This window comes from Anas platyrhynchos, chromosome 11 (assembly GCF_047663525.1).
Source record: "Anas platyrhynchos isolate ZD024472 breed Pekin duck chromosome 11, IASCAAS_PekinDuck_T2T, whole genome shotgun sequence".
Classification (NCBI taxonomy): domain Eukaryota; kingdom Metazoa; phylum Chordata; class Aves; order Anseriformes; family Anatidae; genus Anas; species Anas platyrhynchos.
Window position 1 is genome coordinate 9,020,797 of NC_092597.1, and position 18,874 is coordinate 9,039,670.

Sequence of the window (18,874 nt, forward strand, 5' to 3'; positions counted from 1 at the left end):
CTTGATCGTCTCATTCTAAAAAGATACATATATTTTTTTTTTTCTTACATAGGGCATGTAGATAAAGCAATGTGTGATGTGGCTGTATGTTCTTCAAACTATAGCCCTAGTGTCTTTATGTAGTTGTTTATATAGCACAGGAGTATGCATTTATTAAAACTTAAATTTGCAAACTGTAGTGTAAGGATACAGTTTATCTTCTAAAGTTAATGCACACGTTTTAAGATTAAAAACATACCCCTCTTATTTTGGGGTGTAAGAGATTTCATGAACAGCTTGACTATAACTTTTGTTGTCAGCCTTGATGACATCCACTTAAAAACAGAGCAAAGAAGTGATTAATATTTCCTCAATTAGCGTTGGCATACATCTTTGATAGACATCTCCTTTCTTTAACGTATTTTATTGCCTTTTTAACATTGCCCTGCTCTTCTAGGAGGAGGTTCCTCAGCGCAGGGAGAAGCTGAGGGCCGTGAGGCAGAGCAGCCAGCAGTAACTCAGTAAGCAGGCGCTGTTTAACTTTATTCCCCGTGTAGAAGTATTTCAGGATTTCTTTCCCTTCGGTGACTGAAGAGGCTGTGGAAGGCCCAAATTTCCAGCTGGAGGTGTAACTTTAACGCCTGTGAGCCTGAGGGGGCCGCTGTGCGCTCCGCGCTCTGCTCCCCAGGCCTGCCGCCGCCATCGGCGCTGCGCTGCGCGGCCTGCACGGGGCGGCCCGGGCCCCGACGCCCGCCTCCCTCGGCTCCCTTCAGCGCTCCCGGCCAGGGGGACCGGCGATCGGCGGTCCCGGGGGATCGCGGCGGCGCCGGTACGTGAGGGGCCCGGGGGGACCGGGGCTGGGGGCGGCGGGGTCGTGAGGAGAAGGGCCCGGGCGGGCGGCGGCGAGTGACGCGCGGGCAGCGCGTGGCGCCTGTGAGGGGAGCTGAGGGGGCGGGCAGCGGGAGCTGGCGGGGCTGTCGTCGGGTCTGGCCCTTCGCCTTTCGTCTTCGGTGTGTTTGGTGTCTGAGAAAGCCTTGCGTTCAGCTGCGTGTTTGTTTTCTTAAAGGCATGTCCGAGGGTTGCGGATGGGTGATGCAAAGCCGAGAGAAGTCTCTTTTTCCTTTCAAGCACTGCAGGGTAAAGAAGCATGAGCTGAGCGAAGCTGCCGGCGCCGTGTCAGCGCCCTGAAGTGCCACCATGTCAGAAGCTGGGTCCTCAGAAAGTAAGAGAGCCCGAGTAAGCTTGTCACTGAGCAAGAAGAAGACAAAAAAAGAAACAGCAAAGAAAGTGGAAGTTAAAGGCACGCCACCTCTACGTTCAGAATCCTCCTCTATTATTTCATTTTTTAACAATGTGCCCCCTGCAAAAATTACCTGTCCCATGTGTGGGCAAATGGTACCAAGATACGGAATAAATGAGCACATAGATGCCATGTGTCCAGGCAGCCAGGGCGAGCTGCGTGGTGTCGATTCAACACTGAGCTCTGCTAAGAGCGAGGGTCCTCCCGGTACAAATGTGGACAATAATTCCAGCCCATACTTCTCAAAAAACCTCTCAAATCTAAGCCCGAGTCCTTCCAAAAGCAGTGTGTTGAAAACAGAAGGGAGTGCGGCACAACAGATTAGCCCTTATTTTAGCAACAGTAGTTCAGACTGTAGCATTCACAGTGAACCAAGGGATCACCCAGTTAAAGTCGTCTCTTTGGGAAGCTTGTCATCTAAACTGTCCAGAAGACGTTGCGTCCAGGGAGGAAAACAGGTAGTATATAAAGAGATCGGCTCTTCACCCCCAGCTGTTCACAGTATGTGCAAAAGTGCTGTAACACTGGATGATGCTGATGATGAGATTTTTTCTGGGCATAGTTCTCAGAAAGAAAATGAGCTTGCTCAGGGAGATCATGAGGAACAAAATCCTTCAAAAAAGGAATCTGAATTTCAAGAAGAAATAAACAAATGTGGTAGGGAAGACCTTGTGGATGTTGTTCAGGTATTGCCACCAGCTGTTAACAGCAAGAGATTACCATTTGGTACAAGGAACACCAAAACAGAAAGTAGATCTGAAGGTGTGATGCTTAATCCTGATAACTGTGAAACACATTTAGCCATTTATACTTCAGCAGAGCCGATCAGTAGTTTGAAGGTAAAGACTCAGCTTCATGCTCAACTTACTCCGTCTTCCAAAATGGAAGTGAACTGCAGTGCACAAAATTGCTCTGGAAAGGGTGATGTACAGGTACTTCCTGTGGAAGTTCATGAACACTTTAAGGATGACGTTAATCATAATTTTTCAGAAACTGTGCAAAAGGTGGAGTTTCAAAATTCCACTGGTGACATTGTAGACAAAATAAATGAGGTTATCTCTGTTCCGAACGCTCCTGGTCAACCATATTACCTCCAGAATTTTTTAGTGGTGTTGCGAGCAGTCTTGGAGAATGAAGATGATGTGAGACTATTTGATGATCAAGATATGAACGTTATTACTAAGTTCTGCCAATTATCAGGTATCCTTCTATTTTTACATTCCCATGCTGTCTCTTGTAGAGAGAACTTACATAGTTTTTGTAAGTGAAGAGTACTATACCAGTGGGCAGGTCAGCTTGTTAAACTGCTTCATGGAAGAAACTCCTTTTTCTCAGGAGGTGTATCCGTTCAGTAGCTTCTTGTAGGTAAATTTTCGCAATGCTGCTTTAAGGGAAGGTAGCAATAAATAATAGAGATTGCATGAAATAAGGAGAGAATTAAAAATATATGATTGTGGTTATTTCTGTAGCTTAACTAGATAAATGCATGTTTTTTAGAATCTCAAGTCAGCTTGCTTCTGCGTTTAAACATCAATCCACAAAAAAAAAACATCAGTTAATACCAAGCTTTTTATCGTTAATACATATGAAGATTCTGCAGAATGGGGTTACGAAGAGGCGTGTGCTATACACATAGATCTCAAAATAATAGGTCTGAAACTATTCGGAAACCTAAGTTCTAAATGTCGGCATTTTCTGCAGTGATCACAATTAAGTTCTCACAGATTATATTGTATCGATTACACGCACTAACACTAAACACAAAAACTAATGCTAATATGTTGCTTATGTTAGGGTAGTTAAAATAGGAGTATGTAAAGAATGGAATAAAAGCGACAAAACTTCTTATTGGCTCCTTTACATTCAAAGGAGATACGGCGATAAGCTTACAGTTAGGTAGCTAGTGGATGTGGGCTTCAGCTACTTCAACCAATACTAAAAGAAAAATTTAGGATACAGCTTTCTTTATTTCTACACCCCCTTCTCTTGATCAGTAATTGTACACTTGTTTCTCTTTCAGTGAGTTCAGGGTTCCTCTCTCACAGGAGTTCAGAATACAGAAAAAAAGTTATTGCAGAGTAGAGCTGACAAATCCATGTCTGCACTGACTGCTACAGTCACAAATAAAACAATCTCTCTTTGCAGGGTAGGAAAAACAATGATTCAGCTACAAGACATGGTCGGATACTATTAAGTCAATAGATAATGAGTTCTGGACAAGTGATGGATGTCTTTACCTTCAAGAAATCTTGGACAGAATACTTTAAAAGTTCAGGTAGATGAGACATCTGTTCCAGATTAGTAGTGTCTACTGAAGCAAGTATTGCCTCTCAGTTACAACAAGAAAAAGTACACATACGTGCTTAATGCTATAAATTAAATAGCTTGAGCATAGGTATTCTCCAGTATTTTTTTATTTTCTGATAAAAGTCTGCTGTTCTTCCGTGAGTTACATATTAAGAAAGGAATGAAATTTTTAAAATAATTAAATTTTAAGTGGTCCTTCCTGCCTGCCTAGTTTTCTCAAAAGTGGGTGAGCAGCAAAAAGTGGATGGAGAGCATTGCCAATCATCAAATAGATAAATAAATTAGAAGTTAATGAGGGGTGAGATAGTTACTCAGAAGGGTGCTGAATGTAGCAAGAATAGCTCGGCAAATTTCAGCTAAGATTTAATAAGTTATTATTTGGTCAAATTGCAGCATTGTTAGTATTTTTAAAGTGTTTTTTAAAGTTACTTTAAGTGATGTGCTGCGTCCTGCACCTGGGACGGGGCAACCCTGGCTATACGGCTATACGTACAGACTGGGCGATGAGACACTGGAGGGCAGCCCCACAGAGAGGGATCTGGGGGTTGTGGGTGACTGCAAGTTGAATATGAGCCAGCAGTGTGCCCTGGAAGCCAGGAGGGCCAACCTTATCCTGGGGTGCATCAAGCACGGCATCGCCAGTTGGTCGAGGGAGGTGATTGTCCCGCTCTACTCTGCGCTGGTGCGGCCTCACCTCGAGCACTGTGTGCAGCTCTGGGCACCACAGTATAAAAAGGACATGAAACTGTTGGAGAGTGTCCCCAGGAGGGCGATGAAGATGGTGAAGGGCCTAGAGGGGAAGACGTATGAGGAGCGGCTGAGGGCACTGGGCCTGTTCAGCCTGGAGAAGAGGAGGCTGAGGGGGGACCTCATCACAGTCTACAACTTCCTTGTGAGGGGGAGTGGAGATGCAGGTGACCTGTTCTCTGTTATCACCAGTGACAGGACCCATGGGAACGGTGTCAAGCTGAGGCAGGGGAGGTTTAGGCTGGACATCAGGAGGAGGTTCTTCACCGAGAGGGTGGTCGCACACTGGAACAGGCTCCCCAGGGAAGTGGTCACTGCACCAAGCCTGTCTGAATTTAAGAAGCGATTGGACTGTGCACTTAGGCACACGGTCTAAACTTTTGGGCAGACCTGTGCGGTGCCAGGAGTTGGACTCGATGATCCTTATGGGTCCTTTCTAACTCGAGATATTCTATGATTCTATGATGTCTTCCCTGACAAAAATCAAATCAACAGGAGTTTTATTCTTGTCTTCAATAAATATATTTTTTGTTTGAATATCATTGATAAAAAAAATCCAAAGACTACTACACTGAGAAGTGTTCTGTGATTCTGAAATCACTCCATCAAACTACAGCTTCTTTTGCTTCCTAAGCATTAAATGGTTGCTTATTGCTTGAGTATTAAAGAAAGCAAAAAGACCTATTTAAAGTCACACTGTGCAGAGTTATAAATAAAATAAAGTTGTCATTTCCTAAAAAGTATTTTTAAGAAATAGGGTAATTTTTAAGTATTAAGTATTTTAAGTATTAAGTATTTTAAGTATTTTTAAGAAAAAGGGTAAGTGTGTCCAAAGTAAATTTTAGCGATGTTTGCTACCTGAAAACAAAACTTAAGGATTCTAATGAGCAATGATTACTTTGAAAGGTGGGTTCTGTTGTTTTTTTTTTACCAAGTCTGTCTATAAAGCACAGGCAGATTTAAAAAGTGTTTTACAGGATATCTGCATCACAGTAATTTTTGTAGGTAAGGTAGTGAGTATGCATAGCACTGTGTTTTAGAATTTAATGTTTTTGCTTTCTTTCATTGTTCTAAATAATATTTGCAGTTGGTGGGCAGAAGTTATATGTGAGACTTTTTCAACGCAAGCTGAACTGGTTAAAAGTGAACAAAATAGAGTATGGAGAGATAAGTCTGGATTTGTCACCAATAATTGAAGAACTGGTTGAAGCCAGATTTCTGCAGACAGGTATGGCCTGCATGAATATGTATTAAAAGTATTATAAATAAAACGTACTGGGGCATGTTAGCATTTAATGTACTGTGTGCTTGGCTGTGCATTGAGAAGAGAATTAGAGGAGCAGAATAACTCCAGGCTTCGGGTTGATGAGTCCCGTGTTACGTTACTTCAATAGTAGAAGCTGTTGGAGCAAAGTGTGTAACAGGGAGAGCAGAACAAATGTCAGTGCCACTGATGCAGCAGTCAGCCTTACTTGCCCTCATCAGCCCCATCTCAGGCCGTGACCTGTGAGCTGTCTTGCCAGGTGAACCTGCCTTCAGCTCTGTCCCTGGCATGCTTTGGGAGATGGCCCTCCAACCGATGTTGCCAGTTGTTTCCAGTCTTGCCTCTGGCCACGTGCTGTGGATGGGTCTCAGACCTAAGCTGTAGGCTTGTCTCTAGGTCTGGCTCATCTCTTAAATGGACCCTGGACCTGATTCATCACCTTGCCTTTTCTAGGGCTGCCTGTAGGCTCCGCTGTCAGGACTTTTGATCCACCTTTCTCTTTGCTTACAGTGGGACTGCACCAGGGGTGGTGAAGACACTGCCTGTGCTGTGCTCACCTCTGACTCCTGGCTCATTCCCCCCTGTGGAGCAGCTGGTCTCTGGCAGTACATTTTTTTTGACTTGGGAAGTTTCAGTCATCAAGAAGAGGGAAGTTTTTCTTGAGCAGCCGTTCTTGTAACTCAGCAAAATTTCTTTGTATTTGCTTTTTCTTTGAAGCTACAAAGGGATTACTTCTGATTATTCCATTCCTTCAGACCGGACCTTTGAAGATAATGAATTTCAAGCTGGACCAGCTAGCATCAATAATATACTTGAAAGAATCTGAATCATTAGATTAGTACTAGGTTATATGAATGTATTAATCTTTGAACTGTTGATTGAATGTGTACATATAGCACATAATGAATGTATGTGGATTATTTTACTTTTAGAATCTGAACTGGAAGACCTGGGTGAAGGGCTGGATTTACTTTCAGCTCCTGAGCTAAAAACATTAGCAAAGATCTTTCACTTGCCAAACCCAAACGGTCAGAAACAGCAACTTGTGGATGATTTTCAGAGATTGGCAAAACAACGTTCAGTCTTCAGCAGGAGTCAGGCTGGTATTGGGACAGTGATTTTAAAAAGGTACCTCTTAAGCTGTTTAACTCTAGTTAAGTTTTCCAGGTGAATGTAAGTTATGCTTTGAAAGACTCAACATGTCTTTTGAAGAGAGGAATGCATTTAGTAAATAAAAATACAAAGAGTTGTTTAGCCATATAAACTTTGGGAACATACTGCTCCTTTCTGTAGTTGACAGCTGAAATACTAGTTGCCCCCTAAGACCAGAGAATTTCTTGTTTAAGTCTTTGCTGCTCTGTGGAGAAGCAGCAAAAATCTTGTCTTGTATGAAAGGGCTTGATGAAGTCCCAAAACCAAGGATTTCAAACTGTGATCTGTAAACATTGCCCTACCAGCTAACTACATCTTGTTTCATGTTGGTACAGCCCGGCATAGCAACAGAAGTAGTTGCACCCAAAGGGCAGTCAGTTCCAATTCTATTCTACTTGTGGATAGTCCTTACACTTTTTGTGAATTAATGCGATTCTTTGGCTTTTCACGATAGATTATGTGCATTATATGGTTTCTCAAGCTGCTTCTTTCAGGGAAAATCTGAGAGAGTGGCTGGGCACTGGAATAGGCTTCCCAGCAAGCCTGCCGAAATTCAAGAAGTGTTTGGACACAGCTGTCAGACCTATCGTGTGATATTTGGGTGGTCCTGTGTGGAGCCAGGAGTTGGATTTGATGATCCGTGTGGGTCCCTTCCAACTTGTGATGTTCTATGACTATGAAAATTAAGTTTATGCAGTAAATGGTGTGAACATGAAAAAAATCTCATACTTCATTCATGATATTTGAATTTTATAACTGATGGGAAAAACTAATTGTATAATCATTTTATTTGTCCTTACAGGGCAAAGGATCTAGCTGGAAGATCTGTCAGGGTCTGTAAAGGCCCTCGGGCTGTCTTTTCTCGAATCCTGCTGCTATTTTCACTTTCTGAGTCAATAGAGGATGAAGAAGCTGGTAGTGCTGGTCAAAGTCAGCTCTCCACAGTCCTTATGGTAAACATGGGGCGTATGGTATTCCCCAGTTACACTGTAAATAGGAAAACACAAATCTTCCAGGACAGAGAAGATCTTATCAGGTACAGGAAGCTTTGGCAGTTTGGAAATCTGTTTTCTTCTAGAAAAGCTTTACTGCAGTACTTGTATAGGCAAAAAAGATATTCATCATGTAGAACTACAGATGTGAATAGGTAGAAGTGCACTTTTGCAGTGATTTAAGATGCAGTTTTGTGTCCAAGTAAGATGTGTTGCTCACAATGGCTTCTATTTTGAACTAAAATAGCATATTCATTTGCTTGATGATCATCTGCTGATGCAAGTTGCTTCTTACATTGCTGTGATTATTAGAATGGAACCTAACAAAACCAAAAATATGTTCTCTAGTTTATAAATACTTTTAAATGTAGTATATCCTGCTAGTATAAACTTTGCTGATCCTATAAGATTAAGAATAAAGTTGGCTGCATGGTTCTATGTCCTTTGGAGACTGGAAGGGAGTTTTTAAAAAGTACTGTTTGGAGGAACTGATTTATTTTAACTATAAATGCTTCTTGATCCTAAAGCAGTGATTACATGTTTTTCCCATAGGTATGCAACTGCTGCTCATCTGTCAAATGATATAGCCACTGCAGTGGTAAATGGGAACTTGGAAGAAGCTAATCATCTCTATATGTGTGCGAAAGAAACGTGGAATAAACTGAAAAAGCACCCCTCTTTGAGGTAGTAAACTGGAAACGAGCACAATGTTCATAAGTGACTACTAAGTGCATCATCTTACTTTTGGTACTGTTCCTTTTGAGAGAGGCTTACAGACTTGTGATATTATTCAAGCCTGATAAATTTAGAAACTTTCATGTTCTTGAAAGCTTTGAACTTCCTGGTTGTTTGTTTAGCTTTTAAGTGATATCTGTGAAAAAGCCTTTTTTCTAAAGCCTTGGGAATGAATTGGTAGGCATGGATAAAGCACTAAGACACTTCTGTTCTACATGCCAATGCAGGAGAACAAGAGCCTTATTTTTCCCTCATCATAGTTTGTTTTTATGGCTTTTAGACAAATAGGAATCAGCAGAATTTAAAATTCACTGTGAACAAAAGAATGTTGCAAAGGTTATGGGAAAACAGAGTGGGTTATTCATCTGTTGAAAATTCCAATTGTGTGTCATTCGGGAAACACCACTGAAGATCTGAGAACTGAAGTAATGTGTACGGTTTTTGAAGCGTCCTTCACTGTTTTTTGTGTTAATTATTTTGTTCTTTGGTTTAATGATGCACTGAAAGTTAAAGTGTTAAGTTTGACATTATATTCATTGTCATGGCAACTGATTTAAAATAATATTAATGGAGGGTTGTGTGGCGTTCTAGTCCATTTCACACTGAAAGCAGTGGAAAAACCTATTTAAATTTCAGTAATTTTTCGAAACATAGAGGTGCATACCCCAAAGGCATTAATCTTCTCTTAGGGCAGGAAATGCTTGTTCCAGTCTTTTCCTTTTGTTCAGCTGAGTTTCTGAAGTTTGACTTATGAGAACAAGTTACCAGTTAGGAACCACAACGTAGTAATTTACTGCTTTGCATCTGATGCAGAACCTAATTCTTTTCTTGAAAACCAACATCTTGAATATCTTCTTTCAACCAATTTCTTGAAACCAAATAATGTTGCACAAATGCAGCTTACGATTGCTGCTTCAGCTATAATGGTTATCTTTGGATTTTTGACTTGCAGAACCCAATTCATATATAAGGCATTGCATGTTTTAAATGCTTTGATTCTAAGCATTCTTAGTAAGATAATTTTAAAGAATTTAAATTGCCATCATTAAATGAATCTCCTGAGCTGTTCTTACCTTTCAGCTATCACAGAGTTCTACCCGAGTACCTGCGACGTTTCACAGTTGGCTGGGTATATACAAGAATACTTTCTCAAGGTGTTGAAATTTTGCAGAGACTTCACATGTACAAGGTAAGGTGAGGTGGTAAGGTGAACAGGAAAACATTTTTAATGTAGCTTTATGTATAATTGTATTTCTGATGTGGCTGGAAAATGGTGATGTTTGCCATGACTTGCTACAGTTCTCTTAACAGATTACTTTTAAGTATAAAGTGTCTATTTTTTTTCTTTCTATATGTTTTAGAAGATTTTAAAGGAAACCTCATGTTTTTAGATTGTGTTGATATATGCTTATGCTTTGCCATGTGTGATATGCCTTTAAAAGCGAAAATCTTGGAAGAAAAGTCTTTTGTGCAATCTCCTGCCTCTTCACCTGAGGACCTAACATCTCCAAAGTCCTCTGACTTTTATGTTAAAGAAAGACATATTATTCTGAGAAAGACTGCCTCTGCAGAAAAAGAACAAGTAAAATTCAGGCCTTTTTCGTATACAACAAGGAAGACAAAAAGGACAAAAATATTTTATTTTTACAGCTAAGCTTTAAGCTTACATAAAAGTATCTCTTTTTATCTTAGAGTTCCTAAGATATACACAGACAACTGAATACTTATGGTGCTGGAGTAAAAATAGGGTTTGAATTGTGCAAAGTTTTTACAGTACCAGCAATTAGAAGGGGAAATTATAAGCAATTTATATAATGGAACTTAAACTTTGTTTTCTAACTCAGTTAATAAAAATACATCCCTGTCGCTACAGGAAGCGGTGAAGGAGCTGCAGACTCTTTTGTCTCAGGATGTGTATTGTACTGACAGCAGAGGGCGGTGGTGGGACCGTCTGGCTCTGAATTTACATCAGCACTTGAAAAACACTAAGAAGGTATTTGTCGTCACAATTGCATGCTGTGTGGCTGGAAACACTACAGGCATTGTCTGAAAACATTTTTTAAAATACATATTACTTCATGAAAAGAACATCTAGGTAGGCTCTTCTAAAAATGCATATGTTGGTAGGAATCCCAAGGTCGGGGAACCACTTTCTCCTAAGAAATAGAATGAATTCTGCATATTGAGTGTCATATTGAGTGTAATAAGGTCAACTATCCTTGGTTGACCTGCTTTTTTGTGTTGTGTAGAAGAACACAACACAAGGCTTGAGGGATTGTATAGAGTTACCAATCAGCAACATCCTCTTCTGTTCTTCCTTATAAATATGCCTGATATCTGAGAAGCAGAGAAATTATGTGCAGTAAATGCTTCTGCTTCTGAACCCAAGTCATGAAGAAGCCATATCTGGAATAAAGAAGGAAAACAGCAGGTGGTAGTTGTATCAGCTGTTTGTCTGAAGAATTGTAAATACAGGAAGATGATGTCCATTTTTCTTGTCTGTTACATACAATGCAGAAATAATGTTAGTGACTGAAACTGTAGGACAATTTAAGCAAAGTGGGACAGGGAGACTGAAAATCAACTTTTATCTCATAATTAAGAAAGCCAATGTAATTAAACACGCCTAAGATATATGACTAATTTGGCAGTGAAAAATTGTGAAGAAAAAAAAAAAAAAAGATTTAAGTCCAGGAACAGTACCAGTTGTAGAGTTACTTAAAATAAGCTGAGAATAACTTTTTTTTTCTTGCTGTTGCTTACTTGCCTGAGCAAGGCTATTGAGAATTGGCATTAAATGCTTGTACTTTCTGTTGTACTTTCTGTTGTATTTAATTCTGTAACTCTGTTATAGGAAATAATACCATAGGCTGTCTAGTGCCTGCAGCATCTCTTCTGCATCTTGTAGCTTAACATCAGGCTATTTCTAGATTTTGAATTGGAAGTTGTACAAAGGAAGAGTCTCAGTCATTTATAAATTAGGACAAAATGCCTTTCCAAGTCACAGAAAGACAGTACGTCACAACTGTAATTTGAATAATTATTTTTTTAATTCTAGAATTAGCCTTGGATCTTCATCAGTGCATGTCGTGCATCGGTCTAAAAGTTGCTCTGCATGTGCATTCTTGTACAAATGATCTAGTCCTTCTGTTTCCATTTTAAGTATGAAGAAACAGGCTTAAAAGTATTAAGCTTATATGCCTGAGAGCTAACTTTTTTCTAGTCACTTACATAGATTTTACACTCAGTCTTATATTGATCAGTACAAATGGATAGTAATTCCTTTTTTACATACCAGTGCAATCAAAATTTTAATCCAGAAGAATTCCAATGCAAAATAATAGCCAGAACTTCATTACACATATAAGAAAGGCAGCCCTGTTTATGTGCTAGCTTTTTGCATTCACATTTTTGTGCTCTTTAAATCAATTAGTTCTGGTAAGAATAGAAGGATTTGCATAGGTCTAGCTAAATTACTGCTCATTATCTTGATCTTTACTAGGCCATTGACTGTATTCGAAATGGACTGGCAGACCCATTTGTACGTACTGGGCATCGTCTCTCTCTCTACCAGCGGGCCCTTCGCATCAGAGACTCGCCAAGCTGCAGGCAGTTCAGATGCCTATTGCATGATCTGCCAGTCATAACTGTGGAGGACGTGACTCATGTAAGTAAAGATGCCAGGAGCTTCTGAGATACACGATCTCATGAAGCCTTTATCATTTTGACAAGAAGTAAACTGGGAAACTGTCAGTATGTGCTATTCACCAAACTCTGGCTTCTTCTCTAGGAAAGTGAAGGCAAATGTGTTTCTAAAACAAAAACCTCATGTACAAACTCATTCGTGCAAATCTGTTTATATCTAAACCCCATTAATTAATACCAGTAACACCCTCGGAACTTTTCTGTCAGAAGAGCCTGAGCAAGTCTGTGCATTGCTTCTGATGTCTTCAGGCATTCTGTGTGTAAGAAAAAGTAGTAGGATGATATGAGCATTAGACTAATGGCACAAGAAAAAGCAAGGATTTCTTTTACAATCTTTTGGAGTTATACACTCTAAATATACCCTATGAAACTGTGAAATATAGTGCACTTGCATCATATTGGAATGCCTTTTTTTTCTTTTTTCTTTTTTTTTTTTTTAAACGCATTCTTTTCCATACTTTTGCAGAGAGATTTGTATGTGGGCAAAGTCAGAGCAGAGCCTTGTTCTCTCTCATCCCTGTCACTGCATACCTCACTACAGCCCTTCTTTTTTCAGGCCAGAATCTGTCTCTTTAGTTGTCCGTACTCTTTTGTCTTGGTCTCACATATGGAAATACTAACATTCCATTCTGCTCAGCATTTTTATGAGATTTTTTTTTTTTTCTGAATAATTTGCCAGTTTAGAAAAGCTGATTTGCCATTGAGAAAATCTTTTAACAGGATGGTTTCAAGGGAATGGCCAGCTAAATTTTAGTCACTTGATTTTTGGAAGCAGTCAGGTTTTGGTTTAAGAAAACTGATAAGAAGATCTGTATTTTTAGGAGGGCTTTGGATATCTAGGCTAAAGTTTTTTTAAATGAGATACTAGGAAGTAACTAGTTGTTTTAATATGTTCAGGTTACAATCAAAGGAAAGATGTGTCCTCAAATGGGACTGGGAAAATCTGTATTTCTAATGGAGGATGTCGGTGATGAAGAAGGAGGCAAAGACTTCAGTGTATCCACAGTCATGTGCTCAGTTGAGGAGCTTGCGTTAACTCATTACAGGAAGAATGGATATGATCAGGGTAATGTTAACTTTTTTTTTTTAAATATAAAGTAAGATAACTATTGGATCAAAGAGTTACTAAGCAGTAACTCTAATTTACTAAGTAACTAGAGTTACTAAGTACTTAGTAACTCTAATTTACTAAGCAGTTGAGTTAATTAAATAGACCGGTTTTCAGTCTGATTCTATTTTGCAGAATGCTCTAATAAGTATTTTCCAGCTGACCTTCTTCCTGGCCTTTAATGATTTGCTGCCTTCAAGTACGAAAGGCAGTTTTGTAATGTATTAAGAAAAAAAAGTGTTTCTTCTTTCACTCCTTAGAAAAATGCTTATTTTGTTTTTCTTATCAGTGAACAACTATACGTTTGTTAGGGGCAAACTAGCACTGACCATCAAGAGAGTGTCATTAAGGAAGATACATACTTTACAGGAAAGGTAAATAGATGTCCAGTGATCTTTGGTACTAGATGAACCTGAGAACAGGATGTACTATAGCAAGACACTCAGCAACTGCTTGTTTATATATATGAACATAATGAAACATTTTTTTACTCAGCATATATATTTACATGTTCATGTAAATGACATCTAAAATTATCTGTGTTGTATGTATACATATATGACAAGATATACATATGTAGCTATATTCACAGTATGCATTTAAATGATACATATATATATATTGTATATGTACAATATACATGTATAATATATATATGTGTATTTATATATATGTATATATAATATACATATATAATAACACAAATGTTGCACTATACAACATATAATCATATATATGTGATAGATATAATACATATCACGTAACATATATTACATACTATATACTATAATACATTCTATTTTACTATACTGCAGTATCAATATTATACTAAAAAAGATATTACTTAGCAACACATAATATATGTGATATATAATGTATGTTAACTAATTTATACAATGTATATGTAGTACACATATTTTATAGATATATAATAAATGGTATAATAGTATGGAGTTTATAAAATATTAATTCATACTAAATCATTAATGTTAGAAAAGTAAGCCTTATTGTAACAGGGCATGGTCATTTAATCTTATCCTGTAAATGAAGGCCACTAGCCTGGAATGGAAGGCATTAGCAAGCTGTTTGAGTAATAAAACATATTTATAACTTTTTGCTGCAATGTTAATATATACTAGCTTCAGTTGCCTATAAACCAGAACATAGCCTGTTCCTGTTTTGGATCATGCTGATTTAGCAGCTCTTCAGATGTGGTTGCTGTAGAAGTTTACGATGTTTCAATTTTTATGACTGAAATATTTGTGTTTGCTCTTAAGGTATTCATGGCGAAGGGTCAACATTTATTACACTGTATGGTATTCTAATGTGGGATATCGTTTACATGGATGACATACCTGATGTCTTCAGAAATTCCTATCAGGTACTTTTAAAAGTTGTTGTTGTTGTTTTTTTTTTCTTAATTATTTCTTTACCCATATTGCTTTAGGATTTGTAGCTGTGTTAACAATCTTATTTGGATTCACATTTTATTCTGAGGGACTTTTCAGAAAGGTTTTGGCATTGCTTGTTTTACACAGTTACGTGGGGCTTGTTGCTAAAGGGCTCCTCAGTAACTAACAACCATGTAAGACTGGATCGGCTGTCAGGTAGGGTAGGATACATCTGGTTAAATGCAGATGTCCGATATCTGAACTCACTGGCTGAAGGGTCCTTTAAGTGCAGGAACACTGCTATTCCGTAGGATATAGTTCATGTCATTTGAAGCTGACACATTCTGTTAAAAAGAGCCAATTTATTTTCAGTAACCTTTAAAGAGAAATCACATTGTAAAGCTCAAGTTTGTTTACCCCCCACCCCCATCCACTCAGCCCAAACATGTTCATGCTTTTGGGCTAACACTTTTTTTTTTTTTTTTAATAAATAAGCAAACAAAAATACACCCTCCATCCCCAGGAGCTCTGTCATGAAGCTTAATGATTACTGGTAAATTTGTGGCTTTTATATAGACGCTTTACAAATTACAGATACAAACGCTTTTAATAATTCCAACTAGAAAACTTGATCTTGTAGTGATGTTTGCTAAGAAAACTCCAACGCGCTATAATCTCAGATGTCATAGGACTGTAAAAAGGCCAAACATTTTTTCTTCTTTCTTCTACCTTAATCATTGCTTCTAATTGGAACCCTATCCAAGAGGTAGAACAGCTGGTGTGGTCCTCCTCCCTAAGCAGATGTATTATTTGTACTGTATGATGTTACAGATTTATATCAGTATAACTTAGCTCAGGCAGAAATTTCCTTGTATTTTAAAGGTGTGGCATGCATGTTTTTTTAATTGTTATTGCTTTTTATTTTCTTTAGAAAAAAAACACCTTGCATGTGCTCTTGAGCTTGCTCATTACGAGCACATTTGTAGCTCATTTGCTTATTAGTTGTTGTTGTTAGCTACATTTTACTTAACACAGCAAAGCTATCGCAAGGCTTAAAAGCTGAAGGCTCACACAGACAGTCCTACTCTGCATTTCCCAGGATTAGCTGTGGCAGCAGTTTGTGTAAGGAGGTCTGAAATTCAATATTCTCTAACTGCTCTGCATTTAAGCTTGAAAAGCTAGAACGGCACTCATCTACTTGCCTGCCATTTTTGCCCATGTTCAAAATCAAATAATAGCTTTAAGGACTTTTTATACTGTGATGTGTTCAGAGATCTCTGCTTTTAGGAGGCTTGATTGATATTCCCCAGTTTTACCACTGCTTTTTCCCCCTGCCCCTATCCTGTTTCACTGTAGCTGAGCAGTCTTGATCCTGATAACAAATTCTAACTCTAGTATTACTGCTTGGCGCCTTAGAGAGCACTATTTTGTTTTCTGCTTATTAAAGGAACCTCTGACCAGGGTTCAAAAAAAAAAAAACAACCAGCATGTGCTAAGATGTGGCCAGCGTTTGCTGCACTGACATCAACTGTTAAAATATATGCAGCTCTTCTCCTGCTTAATAGGGGCTTATGGAATGGGTATGGTTATGTTCAGTTGTCTCATTCTGAGTGACTTGGTAGCTCAGATGAAGAAAAGTGCAAAGTAGGGCACTGTCATTCTTGGAATCGCTGCTTTGCCGGCAGCTCCTCAGAGCTGTGTTTACCTTGTCATACAGACAGTCCCTCTGGATTTATACACTGACAGCTTCTATGAGAACAGGAGGGATGTCATTGAGGCCAGACTCCAGCAGCTTCATGCATCTTCCTCAGAGAAACTGGCAAAGTTGATTGCTGACATCTGGACTACTCAGGAGGGAAAAGCAGCAGCACTGGTTAGCTGGGGACGTTTTGATTCCCTCCAACAAGTTCAGGTAAATAACTATTGTCGAGAGCAGGTGCTCTGCTTCATCAAGCTGCTAACTCACACACAGAGTCATGGTGTGCTCACAGTTTGTGCTGAGGCACGGAGTCAAGACTGGCTGGGAGGGGGGGGGAATTGCATGGGGACTTCAGCACACTTCTTGCTAATCCCAGGTGCTGTTACGCTTTTCTGATATGGCCACGTCTCCTGCAACAGTAGTTGGGAACACAGAGGGGAAATTGCTGTAGATAACATCTAAATTGCTCATTACTTGTGACTAAGACACTGAGACTGGCCATAGAATATTCTTATGAGGACTGAGAAATGGCTGTACAAGAAATTAAAGAGGTCAACTGCCTAAATTTCTCTTCCAGAGCCTTGTCACTTGCCTTGGAGGAATGTTTCTGAGTGGTGTTTTTAGGCGACTTTCCAAAGATCTGCGCCATTGCAGAGGGGGACTGCCTGACCTGGTTGTGTGGAGTACTCACAGTAATCACTTTAAGGTATCGTGTGCAGCAAATAGTGACCGATTGCTTTGCTGTTATCACTTATTTTGGTGTGGGCTTAATGGGTGTAAGAACCAGCAAGAGGTGGCTCGGTATTGTTACAGAGTAGATCTTTTTGGTTAAATTTACTGTAAGGCAATTGTTTAGCAAGCGCTTAAGCAGCCATACAGATTCAGACTGTTGTTGGAAAGGAGCGCTCAAGTCACCACTTACACAAAAACTTGAATATGTGAGCTAACTACAGAACTCTCTCTACTACCAAAATTGAGTAAACAGTCATGGTTTGTGTCTTGCATCATAGTGAAATAGTTGCTAGAAGACTATTGCACATCTCAGCTGTTGAAGCATCTTGTTATGCATTTATAAACCACAGCTGAACAGCAGAAATCAGTTCTCTAAAACAGCTGACGTAGTGTATTTTCAGTTGCTGTCAGTATAAGCTGGCACTGTGGTACTGGAGGTGAATGACAGACAAGGTTGTAGATGATCAGGCTTTGAATATGTGGTCTCTTCCTTCTCCAGTGCCTCTGGCTGTGTTTTGGGGGTGATTGCTACATCAAATTTCATTCTTACACTTAGGGACCCGGGTTAATCACTTAGTGCCCACTGGTCAGATGTAATGTAAATCTGTATTACTTGTGTTGCAAATAACAGCCATAAAATAATTCTTCATTAGTCTGTTGGAATGAATGATTTTTCAGTTCCTCCACATAAGGCACGCTGTTAATCAATCATTTCTTTGCAGCTGGTGGAAGTGAAAGGTCCCAATGATCGCCTGTCCCCCAAGCAGATGATCTGGCTGAGTGAACTGAAGAAGCTGGGTGCTACAGTAGAAGTCTGCCATGTGCAAGCAGTTGGAGCTAAGAGTAAACGCCTCAGTTGACAAGAGATGTCTTGCTCACACGGGTAACTTGGGTGTTTTAAAGGAAATGGCACAACACACACTACTGGCTGCTGCTTGTTTAAAATATTGTCTTCTAAACTCTGGCTTCTTGGAGCACAAAACATTCTAAAGAATAGTTTGAAAAAACTTCATGATTTAACGTACATCACTTGTGTTCAGAAGAACATAGCCTCTTTTATACACAATTCATAATTTAATCTGTGAAAAGTAATCTCTGCCCAGTGAAGACAAACAGCTGCAGTCACATTTGTACCCATGAGAACACTCTCTACAATAAAAAATGTGGGACATCAAGGTCTGATCGTTTCCATGTTGCCTTGGTAGCTTGAGCGTGTTCATTATGTTGTGCAGGTTTCATGCTCACCTCCTCTCCCAGGATGTCAGGACCAGCATGGGTCTCCAATTGTCCCTACTTCATATTCTGTATTCCAATTTCTCATTTTAATATAAAAAAGGTCAAAATGATAGCATAGAGTAAGGTATGTGTGTGTATAAGTGCTAATTTAATTTGCTGCTATAACTGAAAGGCTTGCTTAATCGTTCCTTGTGTCTCACACATACGTGTGATCTGCAATGTGTTATCTGCAAAAAGGGGAAGTGTTTCTGGTAGTAGATAGGTTGCAGCACTCGTTTGCACATCATTCATCATAGTGAGTATTGCCCTACATAAACGGATGTGTATGCTCCTTCACAGAGAAGCGAGTCAATTGAAATGGAACCAAAAGCCAAGTCCTTTTTTTAAGACATGAAAAATGCAGTGGGTCTGTCTCAATTTTAACATGTAGCCAACAGCTTTTCCCTGGAGTCTTCATTCTCATGCCACGTTTGTCTGATAACAGATATTCTGTTTATCATACAAATAGCTGACACCTTTATAGAATG

The 18,874-nt window shown here is 39.3% G+C and overlaps 1 protein-coding gene across 1 annotated transcript; it reads left to right on the forward strand.

Annotated features, from left to right (window-relative positions):
- The first annotated feature begins 586 nt into the window (after positions 1 to 586).
- Positions 587 to 18,286, forward strand: FAN1 (FANCD2 and FANCI associated nuclease 1). Its single transcript, XM_038185169.2, has 14 exons — positions 587 to 808; positions 1,046 to 2,479; positions 5,421 to 5,561; positions 6,530 to 6,725; positions 7,552 to 7,785; positions 8,294 to 8,425; positions 9,557 to 9,665; positions 10,350 to 10,469; positions 11,979 to 12,143; positions 13,079 to 13,247; positions 14,567 to 14,670; positions 16,398 to 16,592; positions 16,957 to 17,085; positions 17,834 to 18,286. The coding sequence occupies exons 2-14, from the start codon at positions 1,177 to 1,179 to the stop codon at positions 17,969 to 17,971; spliced, it is 3,135 nt and encodes a 1,044-aa protein (XP_038041097.1). The 5' UTR covers positions 587 to 808; positions 1,046 to 1,176; the 3' UTR covers positions 17,972 to 18,286.
- Positions 18,287 to 18,874: the final 588 nt, after the last annotated feature.

Bases quoted from the DNA above. Each gene is read 5' to 3' on its own strand.
- FAN1 (XM_038185169.2), top strand. From the start codon at position 1,177: ATGTCAGAAGCTGGGTCCTCAGAAAGTAAGAGAGCCCGAGTAAGCTTG. The intron at 10,470-11,978 runs GTATTTGTCGTC...GATCTTTACTAG, and splicing joins ACTTGAAAAACACTAAGAAG to GCCATTGACTGTATTCGAAA. The intron at 16,593-16,956 runs GTAAATAACTAT...TTTCTCTTCCAG, and splicing joins ATTCCCTCCAACAAGTTCAG to AGCCTTGTCACTTGCCTTGG.